This window comes from Mastomys coucha, unplaced genomic scaffold (genome assembly GCF_008632895.1).
Source record: "Mastomys coucha isolate ucsf_1 unplaced genomic scaffold, UCSF_Mcou_1 pScaffold23, whole genome shotgun sequence".
Classification (NCBI taxonomy): Eukaryota; Metazoa; Chordata; class Mammalia; order Rodentia; family Muridae; genus Mastomys; species Mastomys coucha.
The window spans coordinates 14,867,070-14,885,468 of NW_022196906.1; the positions used below are offsets into that span (position 1 = coordinate 14,867,070).

Sequence of the window (18,399 nt, forward strand, 5' to 3'; positions counted from 1 at the left end):
GAGAGAGAGAGAGAGAGAGAGAGAGAGAAAGCGAGTGGGGAGAGGCAGGGGGCAGAGAGAGAGGGAGAGATCTGTAACTTCAGCTGCTTGGGAGGCTGAGAGAGGAAGAGCAAGAATGAGAACCTGCCTCAAAATAACAAGTGAAAAGAGGGTAGAAAGCTTTCCTAGTGTGAAGCTCTGGGTTTCACACACACACACACACACACACACACACAGAGTACCCCTCAAGCTTGGTGTGATAGTTCACACCTGTCATCCCAGTGCTCTGGAGACAGATGCAGAAGGATCAGAAAGTTCAAGGTCACACTAAATTGTATGAGCCTCGGTGCATCTCTCTCTCTCTCTCTCTCTCTCTCAATGGAGAGGAGTGACTGAGAAAATGCTCATGGAGTAAAGTGCCTGCTACACAAGTGTGAACACTGAGCAATGGGCTTGTTGGCTAGCCTACTTCTGTGCATGGGGATCTCTGGACCAAATTAACCCTTCTACCAGGGTAGGACAACTCTGTTCAAATGAGACACCCTACTTCAATGTATAGGGTGGAGAACAATCGTGGAAGATATCCAGCCTCTGGCTTCTGCATGCACATACACACATGCACACATATACAAGTGCACACATACACACACACATAGGGGCACCCCCATGCACAGGTGTACCCACAGGCCTTTAAACACACGCACACAACCACAAGGCCAGACATTTAGTATGTGTGGGATAGCTACATGCCAATAACAGGTACTTAACATTATGAGTCACAAGAGTGGCCCTTAGCCTCTCAAGGAGAACCTAGTTTGTGGCTATCACAATATCTGAAAGGAAAAAAACCAAGACCACACCAGGAACCCAAAGGATGTGAGGTGGCTGGAGTCTACCTGGTAGAAGGGTTAATTTGCCAGAAATTGTATCTATCTATCTATCTATCTATCTATCTATCTATCTATCTATCTACTTATTTATTCAATGCACACCACAGTATGGGTGTGAGGGTCAGAGGCCATCTTACAGCAAACAGATTTTTTTCCGTCTTGGTCTTTGGTTTTTTGAGTTCTGGTTCTATGTAGCACTGGCTGTTTTGGAACTTGTTATGTAGACCAGGCTAGCCTTCAGTTCACAGAGACCTATTTACCTCCATCTCTTGAATACTGGGATCATGAGCCATTGTACCCACTCTTGACAGAAACTTCTTCAACATTGGAAAACTTCAGCAGGATTACCCACACAACTCAGCAACCCCACTTCTGGTCATACATAGTAGATTGTCACAATTCATACATTCTTTTATTTATTTGTTTGTTGTCTGTTTGTTTATTGTCTGTCTGTCTGTTTGTTTGTTTGTTTTGAGACAGGTTTTCTCTGTGTAACTGTCCTGGAACTTGCTTTGTAGGCTGGGCTGGCCTTGAACTCACAGAGATCTTCCTGTGAGTTCTGGGATTAAAGGTGTGAGCCACCATGCCTGTCTCTTTTATTTATTTTTATTTATTTATGTATGTATATCTGCATATTCATATGCACACATGTGAATATAATGCCCACAAAGACCAGAAGGGAGTAAGTACCCTGGGGCTGTAATTATAAGTAGCTGTGAGCTGCCCCATGTGGGTTCTAGAAACCAAACTTGGGTTCCCCAAAAGAGGAACAGAACCTTAATTACTGAACCATCTCTCAGTCCCACGATTCCTAGACTCCATGGGCAAATGCATCTACTCCTTAAGATTTATTTATCTCCAAAGCCAACTTGTAGAGGTTTCTGTAGTCTCAATATTGAGTGAGACATGTGCAAGTTCCCAGCTGGAGTCAAACCAGGTTTTGCTGGGCTTATGAGCTTTTTGTGTTCTTAGAATCAAGTTTTGACACCTCTGCGCTTTTTGTTTGTTTGTTCATTTTGTTGCTCTTTTAAAACATTGTCTCACATAGCTCGGGACAGCCTCAAAATTGATATACAGCCAAATAAGACCTTGAACTCCTGATTCTCCTCCCCAGGGCTGGCATCATGGGAGTGCTCCACCACGCACAGTTTCTGTGGTGCTGGGATTGGAACAGGGCTTTGTGTGTGTTAGGCCAGCGCTCGACCATAGAGCTGTCTCCACAACCAGCTGAGCTTCATTTGTTTTGATTTTGAGACAGGGTCTTGTTATAGCCTTGAACTCATCATAATGGTCCTTCATCATTATAATCGTTTCTCTCTCTCTCTCTCTCTCTCTCTCTCTCTCTCTCTCTCTCTCTCTCTTTCTCTCTGTGTGTGTGTGTGTGTGATTTAGTTTATGTGTGTTTTGCCTGGTGCCTGTCGTGGTGAGAAAAGGGCATCTGTTTCTCTGAAACTGTAGTTACGGTGGTTGTTAACTGTCATTTGAGTGCTGGTGTAGTTACGGTGGTTGTTAACTGTCATTTGAGTGCTGGTAACCAAACCTGGGTTCTATAGAAGAGCAGCCGGTGCTCTTAGCCACTGAGTTATCTCTCCTAGCCTGTGACTACTTACTAACAACTCAATAAATTCTGAAATCCTTAACTTAGAACTCAAGGTCTTTGTAGTGAGATCAGAACCATCCTTCCCACATTCATCTCTGACCTCACCTCCCATCCACACCCAACCCGAGTTCCCATTCCCAGAAGCCATGTACTTCCGGTTCATGTCGGCTTAACAAACTTAGATACTCTGCATACTGTGCTTGTGTGGCACTAAAGTCTTGTCCCCAATCCCTTTCCCTGGGGATTCTAGGCAGGGGCTCTACAGCTAAGCCACACCCCTAGCTTCCTTTCCTTTAGTTTAAAACAAAGGCTTGTTAAGTTGTCCGTGACAAACTTCAACTTTCAAGTTTGTGCCTCAGCCTTCAGAGAGCTAAGATGGCCAGCATGTGCCACTGTGCCCAGCTTGCATCTGTCTCTTGGACTTGTTGACTCTCAGTCACTCCAAAGCAAGCTGTGTCTCTCATCTCTCCCTGTCACCAGTGTGTCACACTGAAATAACCAGAGACACAGGGGGGAAAAAGTATCCATCTTTGTGTGTGTTACTGTTTTTCTTTTGTTTATTTATTTCATTTTAAAATTTTGATTTATGTATTTATTTTATGTATATGAGTGTTCTATCTATATGTACACCTGCAGTCCAGAAGAGGGCATCAGATCACACTACAGATAGCTGTGAGAGGTGGCTTGCTGGGAATTGAACTCAGGACCTCTGGAAGAGCAGCCAGTGGTGCTCTTAAACGATGAGCCATCTCTCTAGCCCCCTCTTTCTTTCTTTTTATATTAAAAATGATTTATTTTTTAAAAGATTTATTTATTTTATGTGTATGACTACACTGTCGCTGTACAGATGGCCATGAGCCATCATGTGGCTGCTGGGAATTGAACTCAGGACGGCCCGCTCGCTCCGCGCCACTCACACTCACATAATTCACTGTAGCTATCTTCAGACACACCAGAAGAGGGTGTCAGATCTCATTACAGGTGGTTGTGAGCCACCATGTGGTTGCTGGGATCCGAACTCAGGACCTTCAGAAGAGCAGTCAGTGCTCTTACCCGCTGAGCCATCTCGCCAGCCCCGATTTATTTATTTTTAGTTCACGTGAATTGGTGTTTTGCCTACATGTATGTCTATACAAGGATGTCAGATCCTTTAGAATTACAGACAGTTGTAAGCTGCTACATGGGTGCTGGGGCTTGAACCCAGGTCCTCTGGAAGGGCAGTTAACTCTGGAGTGCTCTTAACTCTAGAGCCATCTCTCCAGTTTTACTGTGTTCTTCTTGAGGATAATTTGGGATCTCCGGGCTTCCTCTCCATGGCCTCGACTGACTTTACTTTTGGCTTCCTTCCTTCCTTTCTTTCTTTCTTTCTTTCTTTCTTTCTTTCTTTCTTTCTTTCTTTCTTTATTGGTTTTTTGAGACAGGGTTTCTCTGTGTAGCCCTGGCTGTCCTGGAACTCACTCTGTAGTCCAGGCTGGCCTTGAACTCAGAAATCCTCCTCCCTCTGCCTCCCAAGTGCTGGGATTAAAGGCACATGCCACCACCGCCCGGTGGCTTTCTTTATTTTTGTGCAGGTACATTTTATAATTCTGTCTTCAAAGTAGGACTTAGCACCCAGTAGTGCATATCATTAGAACTGTATGTAAAGGGGCTGGCAAGATGGCTTAGCAGGTAAAGGCAATTGCTGCTAAGACTGGTGACCTGAGTTTGAGCCCTGGGACCCATATGGTAAAAGGAGAGAACTGACTCCTGCAAGCTGTCCTCTGGCCTCCAGAATCAGACACACGCTCACACTAAGGCAAATAAATGAAATGGTTCGGTGGGCAAAGTGCTTGTCACATGGAGCATGAAGATCTGACTTGTGATTCAAAGCCCATGTAACTGTCAGGTGGGTTTAGGCTGCATGGGACTCCAGCACTCAGCACTCACGGTGGGAATAGCAACTTCAGAGAAAGCTGTCTTGCTAGACTAACTGAATCAGGATGCTCCAAGTTCATGCCGCAACATAAAATAGAAAGCAACCTAGGAAGACCACAGATGCCAACCTCTGGCCTATCAAGAGCACGCGCAGCCACATACATGCTGACATATACACACATATACAAGGGGGTGGCAATGGAGGAGGAGCGGGAGACTCCGGGGTTTAAGGTGAATAGCTTTCCAAACCCACCTCATCCAATCTCTTAGCTACACTCGGATGTTTCCTGCTTCCTCTTAGATTGGCCTGGGGCACAGATGCACTAAGCGTCTCAGAGCTGCTGCAACCCTGCTGCTTAGTGCGGATTATGTGAGAACATAATCTGTCACCCCTAGGGTGACCGTACCCAGTCCTGTACACAACAGGTGAGAAGGAGATTCAGAGACTGAAGCAGCGTGGCGCCAAACCTGAAGACCCGAGATCCAAACAGTGAAAGAGAGAACTGACTCCCCGACGTTGTCTTCTGACCTTGACATGCTCACCAGGCTAAGAACTCTCTCTCCCCTTCCCAAATAAACGAATGTGATTAAAATTTAAAAACAAAATAAAAGCAGATGGTAGTGGCGCCCACCTTTAATCCTAGCACTAGGGAGTCTAAGGCAGACAGATCTCTGTGAGTTTAGGGCCAGCCTGGTCTAGAGTGAATTCCTAGACAGCTAGGGCTACACAGAGAAACCTTGTCTTGGAAAACCAAAACCAAACAAACAGTAACAACAACAAAACCAAGTGAAGTGCTTCTGAGGAGCCCCAACTACGGTATGTCTGTTAAATGTATGCCCAGGCTGGCACACACACTCACAAATGCTTGTATAAACAAAAGCACACACACCTCTCACGTCCTGCACAAACCTCACTCCACCACTAGGTGTCGCCCCAGCTCCTCAGTTTTGGGCCCAGCCCCAGGAGGCTCCTCACGCAGTTTGTCTTGATTTCCCGCCCCCAGTCAAGCGAGGGATGTTAACACCTTGGAAAATATGAGGAAGTTCAGCTCGGCTCTAAGTAGCAGCACCCTTCCGTAGAATTTCAGCCTTGGCTTGACACCCATGATCTCAGGCACTTCCCTTGGCACAGGGGTTCCCACTTCTCCAGTGGTTTGCTTTCTGAAGTTTCAGTTAACAATAGAAAATATTCTGTGGAAAAGTCCAGAACTACAGGAATCATACATTTTGTTTCGTTGTGACAGGGTCTCATTTTGTAACCTAGGCTGGCCCCAAATTAGAGGCAATCGTCTGCCACTGTCTTTCTTCTGAGAGTTGGGATTCTGGGTATGCACCGCCACACCTGGATTGTGTGGTGCTGGGGATGGAATCTAAGGCTTTGGATGGTGAGCTATATACATCAGCTTGATTTGTTTTGTTTTTAGAGCTTCGGGTGGAGGGGGTGTCTCATGTAGCCAAAGCTAGTCTCAAACACTATGTTATAAAATAGAGCACTGGCTCTCAACCTTCCTAATGCTTAGACCTTTTAATACAGTTCCTCATCTTTGGTGACCCCAACCATAAAATTATTTTGTTGCTACGTCATAGCTGTAATTTGCCACTGTTATGAACTGTACAGTATATACCTGATGCAGAATATCTGCTACATGACCCCAGGGTTCTCAACATGCAGAATGAAAACTTCTGTAGTAGAGGTTGACCTTGAAGTCCTGGTCCTGTCGAATTATAGGCATTTGACACCATAGTTGGTTCTGTGTGGTACTGAGGATTAGAACTCAGAGCTTCATATAAAATGGGCAAGCATCTTCATCAACTAGTTACACACCTTCAGCCCTCAATCAGCTCGATCCTTGAGTTTCCAATTGTACACTCTTCTTAGTGGTGTGGGAGAGCACCCTCCCTTTGCTCACTGTCCTGCCTGGGGAGGGAACTTCACTTTGTGCAGGGTTTCCACTCTACCTGAGCCTTCCCTCTGGTTACTCAGAACCCCTCAGTCCTCAGTCTGGCTACAGTGATGGCTACATCAGTGATGTTGCAGCCTGCATGTGTGTCTCATTTCTCAACTGTCTTGAGCAAATGCTTTTAGATGGCTGATCACAGCAGCCTTCTGAGAGAAATCGACTTAAGCAGAGAAAAAGAGGAAGGGGTATTGAAATAAAGGTTCTGAGGGGAACAATATCCAGGTAAATGGAAGGGAGTGGAAAGTGCCAAGACCCTGGAGCATATAACTAAATCAAACTAGTCTTTCCCATCCTGTGGGGACCCCTAAAGCATTGGCCCTAAGCCCAGATAAGACCAAGATAAAGCTAAAGTGGGTGTGGGGTGCACACCTGTTGCCCCAGCACTTGAGAGGTAAAAGCGAAGGATCAAGTGTGCAAGGCCATCCTTGGCTACGTAGTGGGTCCATCCTAATCAACGTGAAACTTTGTCTCAACAAAAACAAAATTTAGTAAAAGTTAGACTTCAGGGAGGACTTTCAGGTGTTGGGGAAAGGACACATTCTCAACGGGGAGATGGCACACTTAAGACTGTCAGGGTCCCTGCAGCGCTAAGCCACTCAAGAATCATGCACTTGAGCCAGAGAGCTGGCTCAGTGTGTGTGTGTGTTGGGGGTGGAATTTGTGGTACAAGCATGGGAACCAGAATCCAGATCCCAGCACCTACACAAACACCAAGCACAGCTGGGAACCAGAATCCAGATCCCAGCACCTACATAAACACCAAGCACAGCTGCACACACCTGTAATCCAAGACTGTAAGGACAGAGACAGGAGGTCTCCTGGAGCTCACTGGCAGCCAGCCAAAGTGTGGGCTCTGGGTCCCGTGAGAGTGTGAATTCTGGATCCTGTGAGTGTGAGCTCTGGGTCTGTGAGAGTGTGAGCTCTGGGTCTGTGAGAGTGTGAGCTCTGGGTCTGTGAGAGTGTGAGCTCTGGGTCCAGTGAGTGTGAGCTCTGGGTCTGTGAGAGTGTGAGCTCTGGGTCCAGTGGTAGTGTGAGCTCTGGGTCCTGTGAGAGTGTGAACTCTGGATCCAGTGAGAATTTGAACTCTGAGTCTGTGAGAGTGTAAACTCTGGGTGCAGTAAGTATGAGCTCTGAGTCCGTGAAAGTGTAAGCTCTGGGTCTGTGAGAGTGTGAACTCTAGGTCCTGTGAGAGTGTGTGAACTCTGGGTCTGTAAGAGTGTGAACTCTGAATCCAGTAAGTGGGAACTCTCGGTCCATGAGAATGTGAACTCTGGGTCTAGTGATAGTGTGAGCTCTGGGTCCAGTGAGTGTGAACTCTGGGTCTCCAAGAGTGTGAACTCTGGGTCCGTGAGAGTATGAACTCTGGGTAGGTGATAGTTTTAGCTCTAGGTCCAGTGAGAGTGTGAGCTCTGGGTCCTGTGAGAGTGTGAGCTCTGGGTCCAGTGATAATGTGAACTCTGGGTCTCATGAGTGTGAGCTCTGGGTCCTGTGAGAGTGTGAACTTTGGATCCAGTGAGTGTGATCTCTAGGTCCAATGAGAGTATAAGCTCTAGGTCCATAAGAGTGTGAACTCTGGGTCCTGTGAGAGTGTGAGCTCTGAATCTGTAAGAGTGTGAACTCTGGGTCCATGAGAGTGTGAGCTCTGGGTCTGTAAGAGTGTGAACTCTGGGTCCATGAGAGTGTGAGCTCTAGGTCCATGAGAGTATGAACTCTGGGTCGTGTGAGAGTGTGAGCTCTAGGTCTGTAAGAGTGTGAGCTCTGGGTCCATGAGAGTGTGAGCTCTGTTTCTGTGAGAGAGGGTCTCAAAGCTAAGGGGGAAGGGCATATGAAAAGGCATTTTCCACAGAAAAGGGTAGTTGAGCTGGGTGTGGTGGCACACACCTTTAGTCCTAGCACTCAGGAGGCAGAGGCAGGATGATCTCTGCGTCTCAGGCCAGCCTGGTCTACAGAGGACAGCCAGGGCTTTACAGAGAAACTTTGTTTTGAAAAACAACAAACAAACAAAATACCAACAGCCACCAAAAAATCTTAAATTGAGGGCTGGAGAGATGGCTCAGAGGCATTGGCTGTGTACCTTCCACCACAAAATAACTAAGACATAGTAAATTAAAATTTCAAAAACATTTTTAAAACAAGGAAGAGGACAATTGAGGATGACACCCAGGTTGACTTCTGGCCTCCACATGTACACATACATACATGACAGCACACACACACATACATGCACACACACATATGTACATGATGACACGTACACAGACATACACATATTCATACACGCTTGCACAGAACCATGTAGTGGCCAGGATCTAGACTGAGAGGCATATTTAGCCAGGTGGGAAGATGCCTCTGACAGGTGTAAATTCCTCCTCAGCCTCAGATCCCCAACCACTCGCATTCACAAGCTCCTAGCGCTTCTACCTTGCTGGGCTTCTTTGATCTCATCCAGCCCCAAATTCATCTTTTCCTCACCCCTCTGGGTCCGCAGCCTCACAGGGCTCTGTGATCCTCAGGCTTTTGCACATGCTGGGTGTTCCTCCAGCCTTGACTGCCCTTCACCTGAAAGCCTTCTTCTCTCACTTCTTCCTTATGTTGCTTCTAATTCCACTCCTTAGAGACACCTCTTGGACCACACCAGCCCTCATAGTCCCCAGGAATCCCTGCCTCCACTGTCATTTGTTTATGACTTACTTTGACTGGCTATGTGTTCAGTGAGGGGCATTGAAATAAATGTTCCTAGGGAACAGTATCCAGGTGGAGAGAATGAAGTGGAAATTGCAACGGCCCTGGGGCATCTTGTTAAATCAAAGTAGTCATTCCCATCCTGCAGGGGCTCCTAAAGCATTGGCCCCAAGCCTAGAGAAGACTAAGATAAAGCTAAGTAGTTGTGGAGTACACACCTGTTGTCCCTGAAACAGGCAGATGTCTGTGGGTTCAAGGCCAGCCTGCTCTACAGAGTTCCAGGACAGCCAGAGCTACCCAGAGAAACCCTGTCTTGACTAAGACAGCAACAATCACAAAAAAGATTTACCTTTATTTTTCAGTTTGTGTGTGTGAGCCTGTTTGTGTGTGGAGGCTGGGGGAGTGGGTTAGATCCCCTTGAGCTGAATTTACTGATGGTTGTTATCTGCTCTGTGTGGGCTCCAGTCCTCTGCAAGAACAATGTCCTGGTTATTTTTTGTCAATTTGAGAACAGGCACCCTCAGCTGAGGGACTGGCCTTGCCTGTGAGAGGCGGTCTCTACTGATGTAGGAAGGCCTAGCCCAGTGTGGGCAACACCATGTGTAGGCAGGTGGGCCAGGACTGTATAAGAAAGCTGGCTGAGCCGGGCGGTGGTGGCGCACACCTTTAATCCCAGCACTTGGGAGGCAGAGGCAGGAGGATTTCTGAGTTCGAGTCCAGCCTGGTCTACAGAGTGAGTTCCAGGACAGCCAGGGCTACACAGAGAAACCCTGTCTCGAAAAACCAAAAAAAAAAAAAAAAAAAAAAAAAAAAAAAAAAAAAAAAGAAAAGAAAGAAAGAAAAGAAAGCTGGCTGAGTGTAAGCCAGCAAAGAGTGTCCTCAGCGGTGCCTGCATGAGTGCTTGCCTGAGCCCCATCAATGATGGACCAACACCTGAAGTGTGAGCCAAACAGCCCTTTCCTCCTCGTCAGTTCTGTAGCCCAGCACAGAGAACAAACTAGAACAAACACCAGGCCCTCCTGACCTCTGAGCCACTGCTCCAGATTCCCACCCCATTTCCACTCTTTAATCTCCTTTATTGGGGAGGGGTGGCCTTGAACTCACAATGTGATGGAGAATGACCTTGAATTTCTGATCCCGCCCCTTCACCCCCCATCCCCACATACACACTGGGTTACAGGTGTGGGCCACCATGACTAGCTTCTACTTGTGATTTTGTTTTTCCTATTTGCACAGGATTATATACGGATTCAGCTCTCGGAGCTGATATATACTTTTTTGCAGTTTCATCTGTCTGCTACACCTGAAGGTCAGCTCCAGGAGGGCTGGGCCTCACTGCTTCATCAAATCTGGTGATTGAATGGCTGAGGAGATGATTTCCCAGAAAGGGTTCTGTTGGGACTGGGGAGAGGTGTCTGGGACTAGACAGAAAAATGAGAGGGGCAGGGCCGCTTCCCTCAGAACCCCGCCCCTCTCTCTTCTCCTCCCTGTCCTCTTTTGCCCTCCTCCTCTCCTTCCCCAGTGGAGGCTGACCATGGTTAATCACTATTTTTTTCCAGCATCACGTAGTGCCCCCTAGTGGCCACCTGAAGCAGTGCAGCCAGTGACTGCTGCCTCCCAAGAGTCGGGACTCAGATTTCCCCGATTTCCCCGCTTCAGCCCCTGCACACGGGCATGTGGCTCCTCCCTTGCTTTCCAAGTAGTCCATCCTCAATCAGCCCCTCCCCAAGCCCCCTCCCTCCATTTCTGGGGTTTCTCTGCAAACTGGCCTTGGGACTGGAAACCTAAGGGTGACTCAATTGCCCTCAGAAACTAAAGTCGCTTTCCCTCCTGGGTCATTTTTTTTGCCAGACATTTTTCAGGTGTATGTTTCTCTCTTTTTGTCTCCTTCACACGTGCTGTGCCTAGTTCCTTTGGGCTTGCATACTGAGGGCTCACTGTGTGCAACCGGCTGTACCTTCCCCACCCTGTGTGTGTGTGCTGAGATGAGCCAAGCACAACCTCTCCTTGTAGAAATCCAACACGAACCCGTCTCTGCCAGCACTCGAGAGTGGGGTGTATCTACGGCTGATTACCCTCTTATCTTAATCAGAAAAGGAGAGGTGTCCAGACCCTTATTATAGTGAGTTTTTACCTAGAAACCCCACCTAGTCACGTCGACCCAGGCAACGTAGACACTGGAGTGGACTATTTTACAAATGCTAAGTGTGTAGGTTCAGGAGAGATCTGCCTGGGTTCTATATTGTCTATGCTACTCCTGGGCTGTCTGGGCTTAAGCAAGTGACCCAATTTTTCTGTGCCTCAGTTTCCCTATCTCTTAAATGAGGGTAACCATGACACCCCTACCGTAGATAGGACACCCAGAGAATTAAGCACCTTAGCTCCTGCTGTGTTTGTAATACAACCTTCCCATTAGCTACAATGTTTGCTATGATGTTACTGTCTTATTGATAGCGGCTTCCTAACTCCTCCACATGAGATCTTGGGGGTATTCCCCAAGATGGAGGAGGAATGAGGTTTCTCAATAGTAGAAGATAGCTTGGACCCTCCACATTTTGCATAACTTACCCAAAAGATGGGGCACCACAGGGAGCCACCTGCATCTACCAGACCAGGAATGGGGTATGCATAGAGCCAATACACACAGAGCCTGGATGTCACATTTGCACACACAGCCTGTCACCCTGAACACCCCGTTTTAGAGTGATGTATTCAACCAAAGGCACAGAGTGCCCTCACATGGCCACACACCTGACTGTCACTCGAGTTTTGGACAACCCAGGCATCTGGGCACAGCCATGAGGACAATTGTCACACCCCGTTATTGACATGTAACGGGAGCCAGGCAAACACACCACAGAGGTTCACGGGTCCTCATGCCGGGTCACACAGCCAGTCATAGACAGACCCACAACTCCTATCTGTCATCACACTGGTCTTCGGGTCACCCTGCCCCCACTGTCACTCACACACTCTCCCACACGTATACACACCCTCTCCCAGTCACACCCCAATTCACTAACATTTGAACACACATACACACACACAAACTCCCCTGGGTCACACCCAGCCACAACACAAAGACACACGTTTCCCTGGCACTCAGGAGCTGCAAGCACCTGGTGCACATTCCTGTCAGTCATTCACACGTGAGTCCCGCCCCCTTCCCCACTATAGGGGTGCAGGCAATGGATGTGGGGAGCTTTAGAAGCTAAACACCCTGGCCCCATGATGGGCAAGTGACAGGCAACACCCCAAAGCCCCCCTGAAGTTTCCCTCCCCAATCTCACAGCTAGATGGTGGGATGTAAGCTGTGGATCATCGAGGGGGGCTGGAACCCCAAAACGAGTGTCTTCCCAGATCTCCCCACATTAAGGTTGCATTGAGTGTCCCCAGGGTTTCCCCAAACAAGGGTGGATGTTCCAACCCCTTCTTTGCTGCGACCTTCCCCATATGCCCCTCGCCATCCTGCAGCTGTTGGAAGGGGAGGCTGATGGACACCAAAGCTCTTGTTCGCGGGACCCCTCTGAGCCCGTGTCCCTTCCAGGGCTCCCCAGCGCCCGTACCTGCCCGCGGGGCCCCTACCTGTCCGGCGAGGCCTGGGCAGAGCAGCCACAGCAGCAGCGACAGCCGCGGGACCGTGAGCGGCCACATGACGCGCCCCCCGCCCGACAGGCGCCTGGGTAATGGGGACCCGCCGCCAGGCGCGACCCCGCCCGCCCGCCCGGGCGACCCGAGCGCCTCCTCCCCGCCTCGCCCGCGGCCGGGATTCCACCCCACCCCCGCCCCGTGCCCAGCCTTTGTCGCGGGCTCCGCCCCCAGCCCCGCCCCCAGCCCGGCTCTGGGCGACAAGCCCCGTAGAGTGGGGCCCCTGCCAGCAGGTGGGGAGCTGACACGGGTGAGCAAGAGGGGCAGGAACCAGACCCGGAAGCCCCCCACTAGCCATCCCCATAAACCTAGGTGTGAAAGGTCATGAGATGGGGGGGGGGGGAGGAAGACTGTCACGTGCTTATCAATTTCACCCTCCTAGGATTTTCCCACGGTAAAGATGGAGCCGAAGAGGGATGGGCAGGGAGCGGGGGCGGGGAGGTGGGGACCAAATAGGAGGCTAGTATGAAAAGAGACTGAGGAATCAACAGAGAAACTGAGGCACAGACTGGAAAATTAGAAATTGGGGAAGTGGTGAATATCAGGAGGGAAGTTCGGGTAGAGATGGTCACCGGGAGTCATGGGGCGGTGCACACCTGTTACCCCTACTAAGGAAACAGAGGAAAGGGGATTGGAAGTTTGAGGCTGGCCTGGACTGTATAATGGGATCCATCCAGCCAAGACTGCAGAATAAGACTCTATTTCAACACACACAGACACAGACACACACACACACACACACACACACACACACACACACACACAGCCCAGTCGTGGTAGTACACACCTGATATCCCAGGTCTTGGGAGTTGGGAGGTAAAGGCAGTAAGATCTAGAGTCCGGGGTCATCTGGGTGTGGTGGCACACACCTTCAATCCCAGCACTAAGGGATCTCTGTGAGTTCAAAACCAGCAAGTTCTACATAGCCAGTGCCAAATTAGACAAAGCTATAAAACAGTGGTTCTCAACCTTCCTAACGCTGCAGCACTTTAATCCAGTTCCTCATGCTGTGGTGACCCCCAACCATAAAATTATTCTGTTGCTACTTCATAACTAATTTTTCTACTGTCATGAATTGTAATGTAAATATGTGTGTGTTCAGATGGTCTTAGGACCCAAAGCTGCAACCCACAGATTTGCAGTATAAAGGGAGACCCTCTAAAAAATAAAAATTAATGAGTTTGAGGACATTCTCAACAAATTTGAGGCCAACCGGAACTACTTGAGACCCTGTCTCAAAACCAAACAAACAACATAAGGAGGGGCCATTGAGATGGCTCAGTGTGTAACAGTGCTTGCTGCTAACCCTGGTGACATGAGTTCAATTCCCAGGACCCACATGGAAGTTGTCCCCTGACCTACATGCACATATGCATGTACATGGAAAAATAAATTTTTACAAATGTGCAAGAAAAAAAGAGAGAGAGATGGGAGTGGGGGATGAGCAGAAGAGACTCAAAACGGTGGGATGAGCAAAGGAGAAGGAGGCAAACTTGTGGGATGAGCAGGTGGGTGACCCATCCTTCAATAAAGGGGCATCCCATGTCCCCTTCCTCAGGTCACCCATTTCCCACAGGTCCTCATGGTGGAAGCTCTCCCTCCCCCAATCTCATCTCTCTTCTGTTTTAATGGTGCCAAACGACAGGCTGGATTCTCAAGAGAATCAAAATATTAGCCAAGCCTCACGCCTCATTTGCATATGAATAGCATCCCGTCCTGCCTTCTTCTGGAGACTCTGCAGTCTTTGTCTGCTGCTCCTACTAGCCTGGAGTGTCCCCACTCATCTTCCCCTCAGGAAGCTCTCAATGGCATCTTCCTCCCTCCCTTCCTTCCTTCCTTCCTTTCCTTCTTTCTCTTTGTGGGGATGGGGTGGGGTGGGGGTGGACGTTGAGGTAGGAAGAGGGATGTAGTTGGATTACAGGGAAACTGGCCATAAAAGACAGAGGGAGGTGGAGGCTCAGGAGATGGGTATAAGCATTGGGGAACAGAGGCAAGCAAGCAGATCCTGAGCGCTCACTGGCAGCCGGCCTAGCTGAAAGTCAGAATGTTGGGGTCAGTGGGACCTTGTCTCAGGCAATCAGACAGTCAGAGGTAGAGGAAGAACCCAATGTCCTGCTCCGGTGTCTGCATGCATGCCTGTGCACACGAACCCGTATGCTTAACTTGTTCATGCATCACACACTATAAGGGGGAGAATGATTGAAGAACACATACTAGAGGTAGATCTCTGACACGCACATGCACACATGCACATGCACACATGCACATGCACACATACACACACACACACACACACACACACACACGCACGCACTTATGAACATATACATCACACATGCACCGCACAAAAACCCACAAAACAGATGGAGAAGAAGGCCTTATGCAGCAGATTGTAATGGGTGCCAGTGAGCACACTGCTGGTAGTCCTGTACAGGCAAAGAGGAAGATGTAGAAGGCAGCAGTCCTGGTGCCATACCTCACCAAGTGACCTTAGCCAAACAGATTTTCTGGGCAGGGGAGATGGCTCAGTGGATAGGAGCATTTCTCATGAAAACAGGAGGACCTGAGTTCAAGTTCTAAGCATCCACATGAAAACTGGGCATGGCTGTGTGTGACTGTAACCCTAGGCCTGGGGGGCAGAGACAGGTGGATGCTGGGAGCTCGCTGGCCAGTCAAGACGAGATCAGTGAGCCATCCTGCCTCAAGGCAGTAAGCTGGCAATTGATAAAGACATCCACTGTCTTTTTCTGGCTCCCTTGTGTGTATTCCCACCACCACCACACACACAAAGACACCTGTTTCTTCACCCATGTTGTCTGTCAAGAGGCATCAGGGACACACAGGTAGATACTTGGTTCCTTGGTCCCTAGAGCCTGTTACCCGATCCCTTGAGAACTCAAGATAGGACCTGGGTTTTAGGTGGAATCTTAGCCTCAGAAGGCATCTATCTCCATGCATCCTGTAGCCCATTGCCCCCGAAAGGGGACAGTCCTTTGAGGGCTGGCTCTTCAGGGTGGGAGGGCAGTAGCTGAACTGTAAACTGGGGATAGATGGGGTCTGGGAGGGGATGCCTTTGCTCAATCTGGATTTCAGGATCATGACCCCTGCCGGATCTTCTCATCAGCAGGACTAAGGGAGAGGACACTTACGGGAAATTTTATTTCAGTTTAGAGTCTGTGTGTGTGCACCTGTTCACACGCATGTGAATGCCTATGTTGGAAAAAAAAAACCAACCTCAGTTGCACAAAGAAATACGAACAAATTGAAAGTAAACTGGCAATACAATCTTTTTTTGTAAAAAGTAGTGGGATGACCAAAACCAGGTGAGCAAGCACACTAGGGAAGCTCACCTAGTTTTTATTCTGATCAGGTGGTGACTGTGCCTCACCTCATAGGTTGGAGTTCAGCCTCACAGTCTGATATGATTGGCAAATTCATAATCAGCAGGAAGGAGAAGGGTGTGGTGTGGTTTAATCCAGTCAGGAGTTAGGCAAGCAGGTAGCCACTCACAAGAGTTTCACATGAAGGCAAGGGTTTTGGATACTGGCTCTTGGCAGGCTAGCCCCTTGATAGGACACAGCTGCTTCTCACAGACAGCTGTGTCTGGAGCCCACAGGCCTGTGTCCACTGTCCCCCATCACTGCCCACCTTACCTTTGAGACAGAAGCTCTCACTAGCCCTGGAGTGTGTTGATTCAGTTAGAGTAGGCAGGCCTGTGTGCTGCAGGGTCCTTCTGTCTCTGTTTCCCAGCACTGGGCTTGTTCTAGTTTGGTGTGTGTGTGTGTGTGTGTGTGTGTGTGTGTGTGTTCTAGTTTACTGCTGTGCTAAAACACTGATCCAAAACAACTTGGATGAAGAAAGGTTTACTTCACTTCTGGGTTATAGTCTATCACTGAAGGAAGCCATGACAGGAAGTCAAGGCAGGGGACCATGAAGGACTGCTGTTCACTGGTTTGCTTGCCATGGCTTCCTCAGCCTGCTTTCTTCCATAGCCCAGGACTCTCTGGAAAAATGCCTTCAGGCTGGTCTGATGAAGGCTGTTACTGAAGTGTGATTCCTTCTTTTCCAGGCAGGCTTGGTTTGTGTCAAGTGGACAAAAGCCAACCAGCCCACCACTGGGCCGACCTGGGTTTAGTGAGATTGTGCTTCACTGTGGAGCTCTGGATGGCTCCTGGAACTCTCTACATAGACCAGGCTGGCCTCTAGCTCCCAGAGATCCGCCTGCCTCTGCCCACCCTGGGATTAAAGGCAGGGCTCTATGTGTGTGAGTGTGTGTGTGTGTGTGTGTGTGTGTGTGTGTGTGTGTAGGCCTTGCCCTTCTCCTTCATTCCCTCTGCCTTGCTAAAATGTCATTAGATTACGTTCCTAAAGCTAGCCACCTAGGTCTATTCCCTTATTTCCCTCCTCCTGAAGCCAACCACCAAGGTCCAACTACCAAAGTATTGAAGTCCAGCAATCAAAAGCCCTTTTGGGCTCACCTAATTAACATACCCAATTAACATTAAACACATTGTCCTATCACAGGGTTTCCTCCTTTACTGCCATTTTCCTATGAGCCATGACTCTAGCCAGTGGCAGTTCTTTGTTCCCCTCCAGGGCAGACACCCCTTCCCCCTCTCCCTCGTTACCACCCTGCTCCTTCATCTTCTGTCTCCTGTCTCGTCTCTCCTTACTGCCCTCTGTGCCTCTGGGGCAAATAAAGCTCCTTTGCTGACAACTTGGTCCTGGAGGTCCTTTCAGTGTGTGTGTGTGAATGTGCGCGCGTGTGTGTGTGTGTGTGTGTGTGTGTGTGTGTGAGCTTGAGTGTGTGACTGAGTGTGAGTATGTGAGTGTGCATGTGTGCACTGTAAGTGTGTGCGTGTGTGTGCAGGTGTGCATGTCTGTGTGTGAGTGTAAGTGTGTGTGCGTGCATGTGAGTGTGTGTTGTGTATGTGCATGCTTGTGCATGCATGTGTGTGTGTATATGTGTGTGTGCATGCCTGTGTGTTGTGTATATGTGTATGTATGTGTGTGTGTGCGTGTGTGTGCAGGTGTGCGTGTCTGTGTGAGTGTGTGTGCATGCATGTGAGTGTGTGTTGTGTATGTGCATGCTTGTGCATGTGTGTGTATGTGTGTGTGTGCATGCCTGTGTGTTGTGTATATGTGTGTATGTGCGTGTGCAGGTGTGTGTGCGGGTGTGTGTGTGTGTGTGCCTGCGTGCACGCGCACGCACACACTCAAGGGTCAGATCCATTGGAACTAAAGTTCACAACCACCTGACTTAGTTACTGGGAATGGAATTCCTGCCTTATAAAGGAATTGTCAGTGTTCTTAACCACTGAGCAGTCTGCCTGGCTCTGTACCTGACTTTTTATGTGGGTCCTGAGGATCCAAGCAGGTCCCCAAGCATGTTTAGCAAGCGCTTTATCCACTGAGCCATCTCTCCAGCACCACTGGGAGACAGTTAGATCACACTATGGCATGGTGGGAATGTATGGCAGCCAGAGAGTATGGTGCACTAGGGGACAGTTAGATCACACTATGGCATGGTGGGAATGTATGGCAGCCAGAGAGTATGGTGAAGACCCTTGACATCTTTCAGATGAAGAAGGAGAGAGCCCAAGCCAAGCAGAAACCAGTTTCGGGGCCCAGCCCCTACCAACCAGTTCTACTAGGGTGTTCTTAGACTTCCTAAAACAAACAAACAATAAACCACTATCTGGTAAGGACCAAGTGCTGAAACCTA

General features: G+C 48.9%; 1 protein-coding gene across 1 annotated transcript in view; it reads right to left on the reverse strand.

The window, feature by feature from the left end:
- The window catches only part of Olfm2 (olfactomedin 2), a 78,965-nt gene extending 66,166 nt beyond the window's left edge, over nucleotides 1-12,799 (reverse strand). Inside the window, exon 1 of the mRNA XM_031343154.1 lies at nucleotides 12,612-12,799. Within this exon, the coding sequence (XP_031199014.1) occupies nucleotides 12,612-12,680 (69 nt within the window). The 5' untranslated portion in view covers nucleotides 12,681-12,799. The remainder of the gene's footprint in view (nucleotides 1-12,611) is intronic.
- Nucleotides 12,800-18,399: the final 5,600 nt, after the last annotated feature.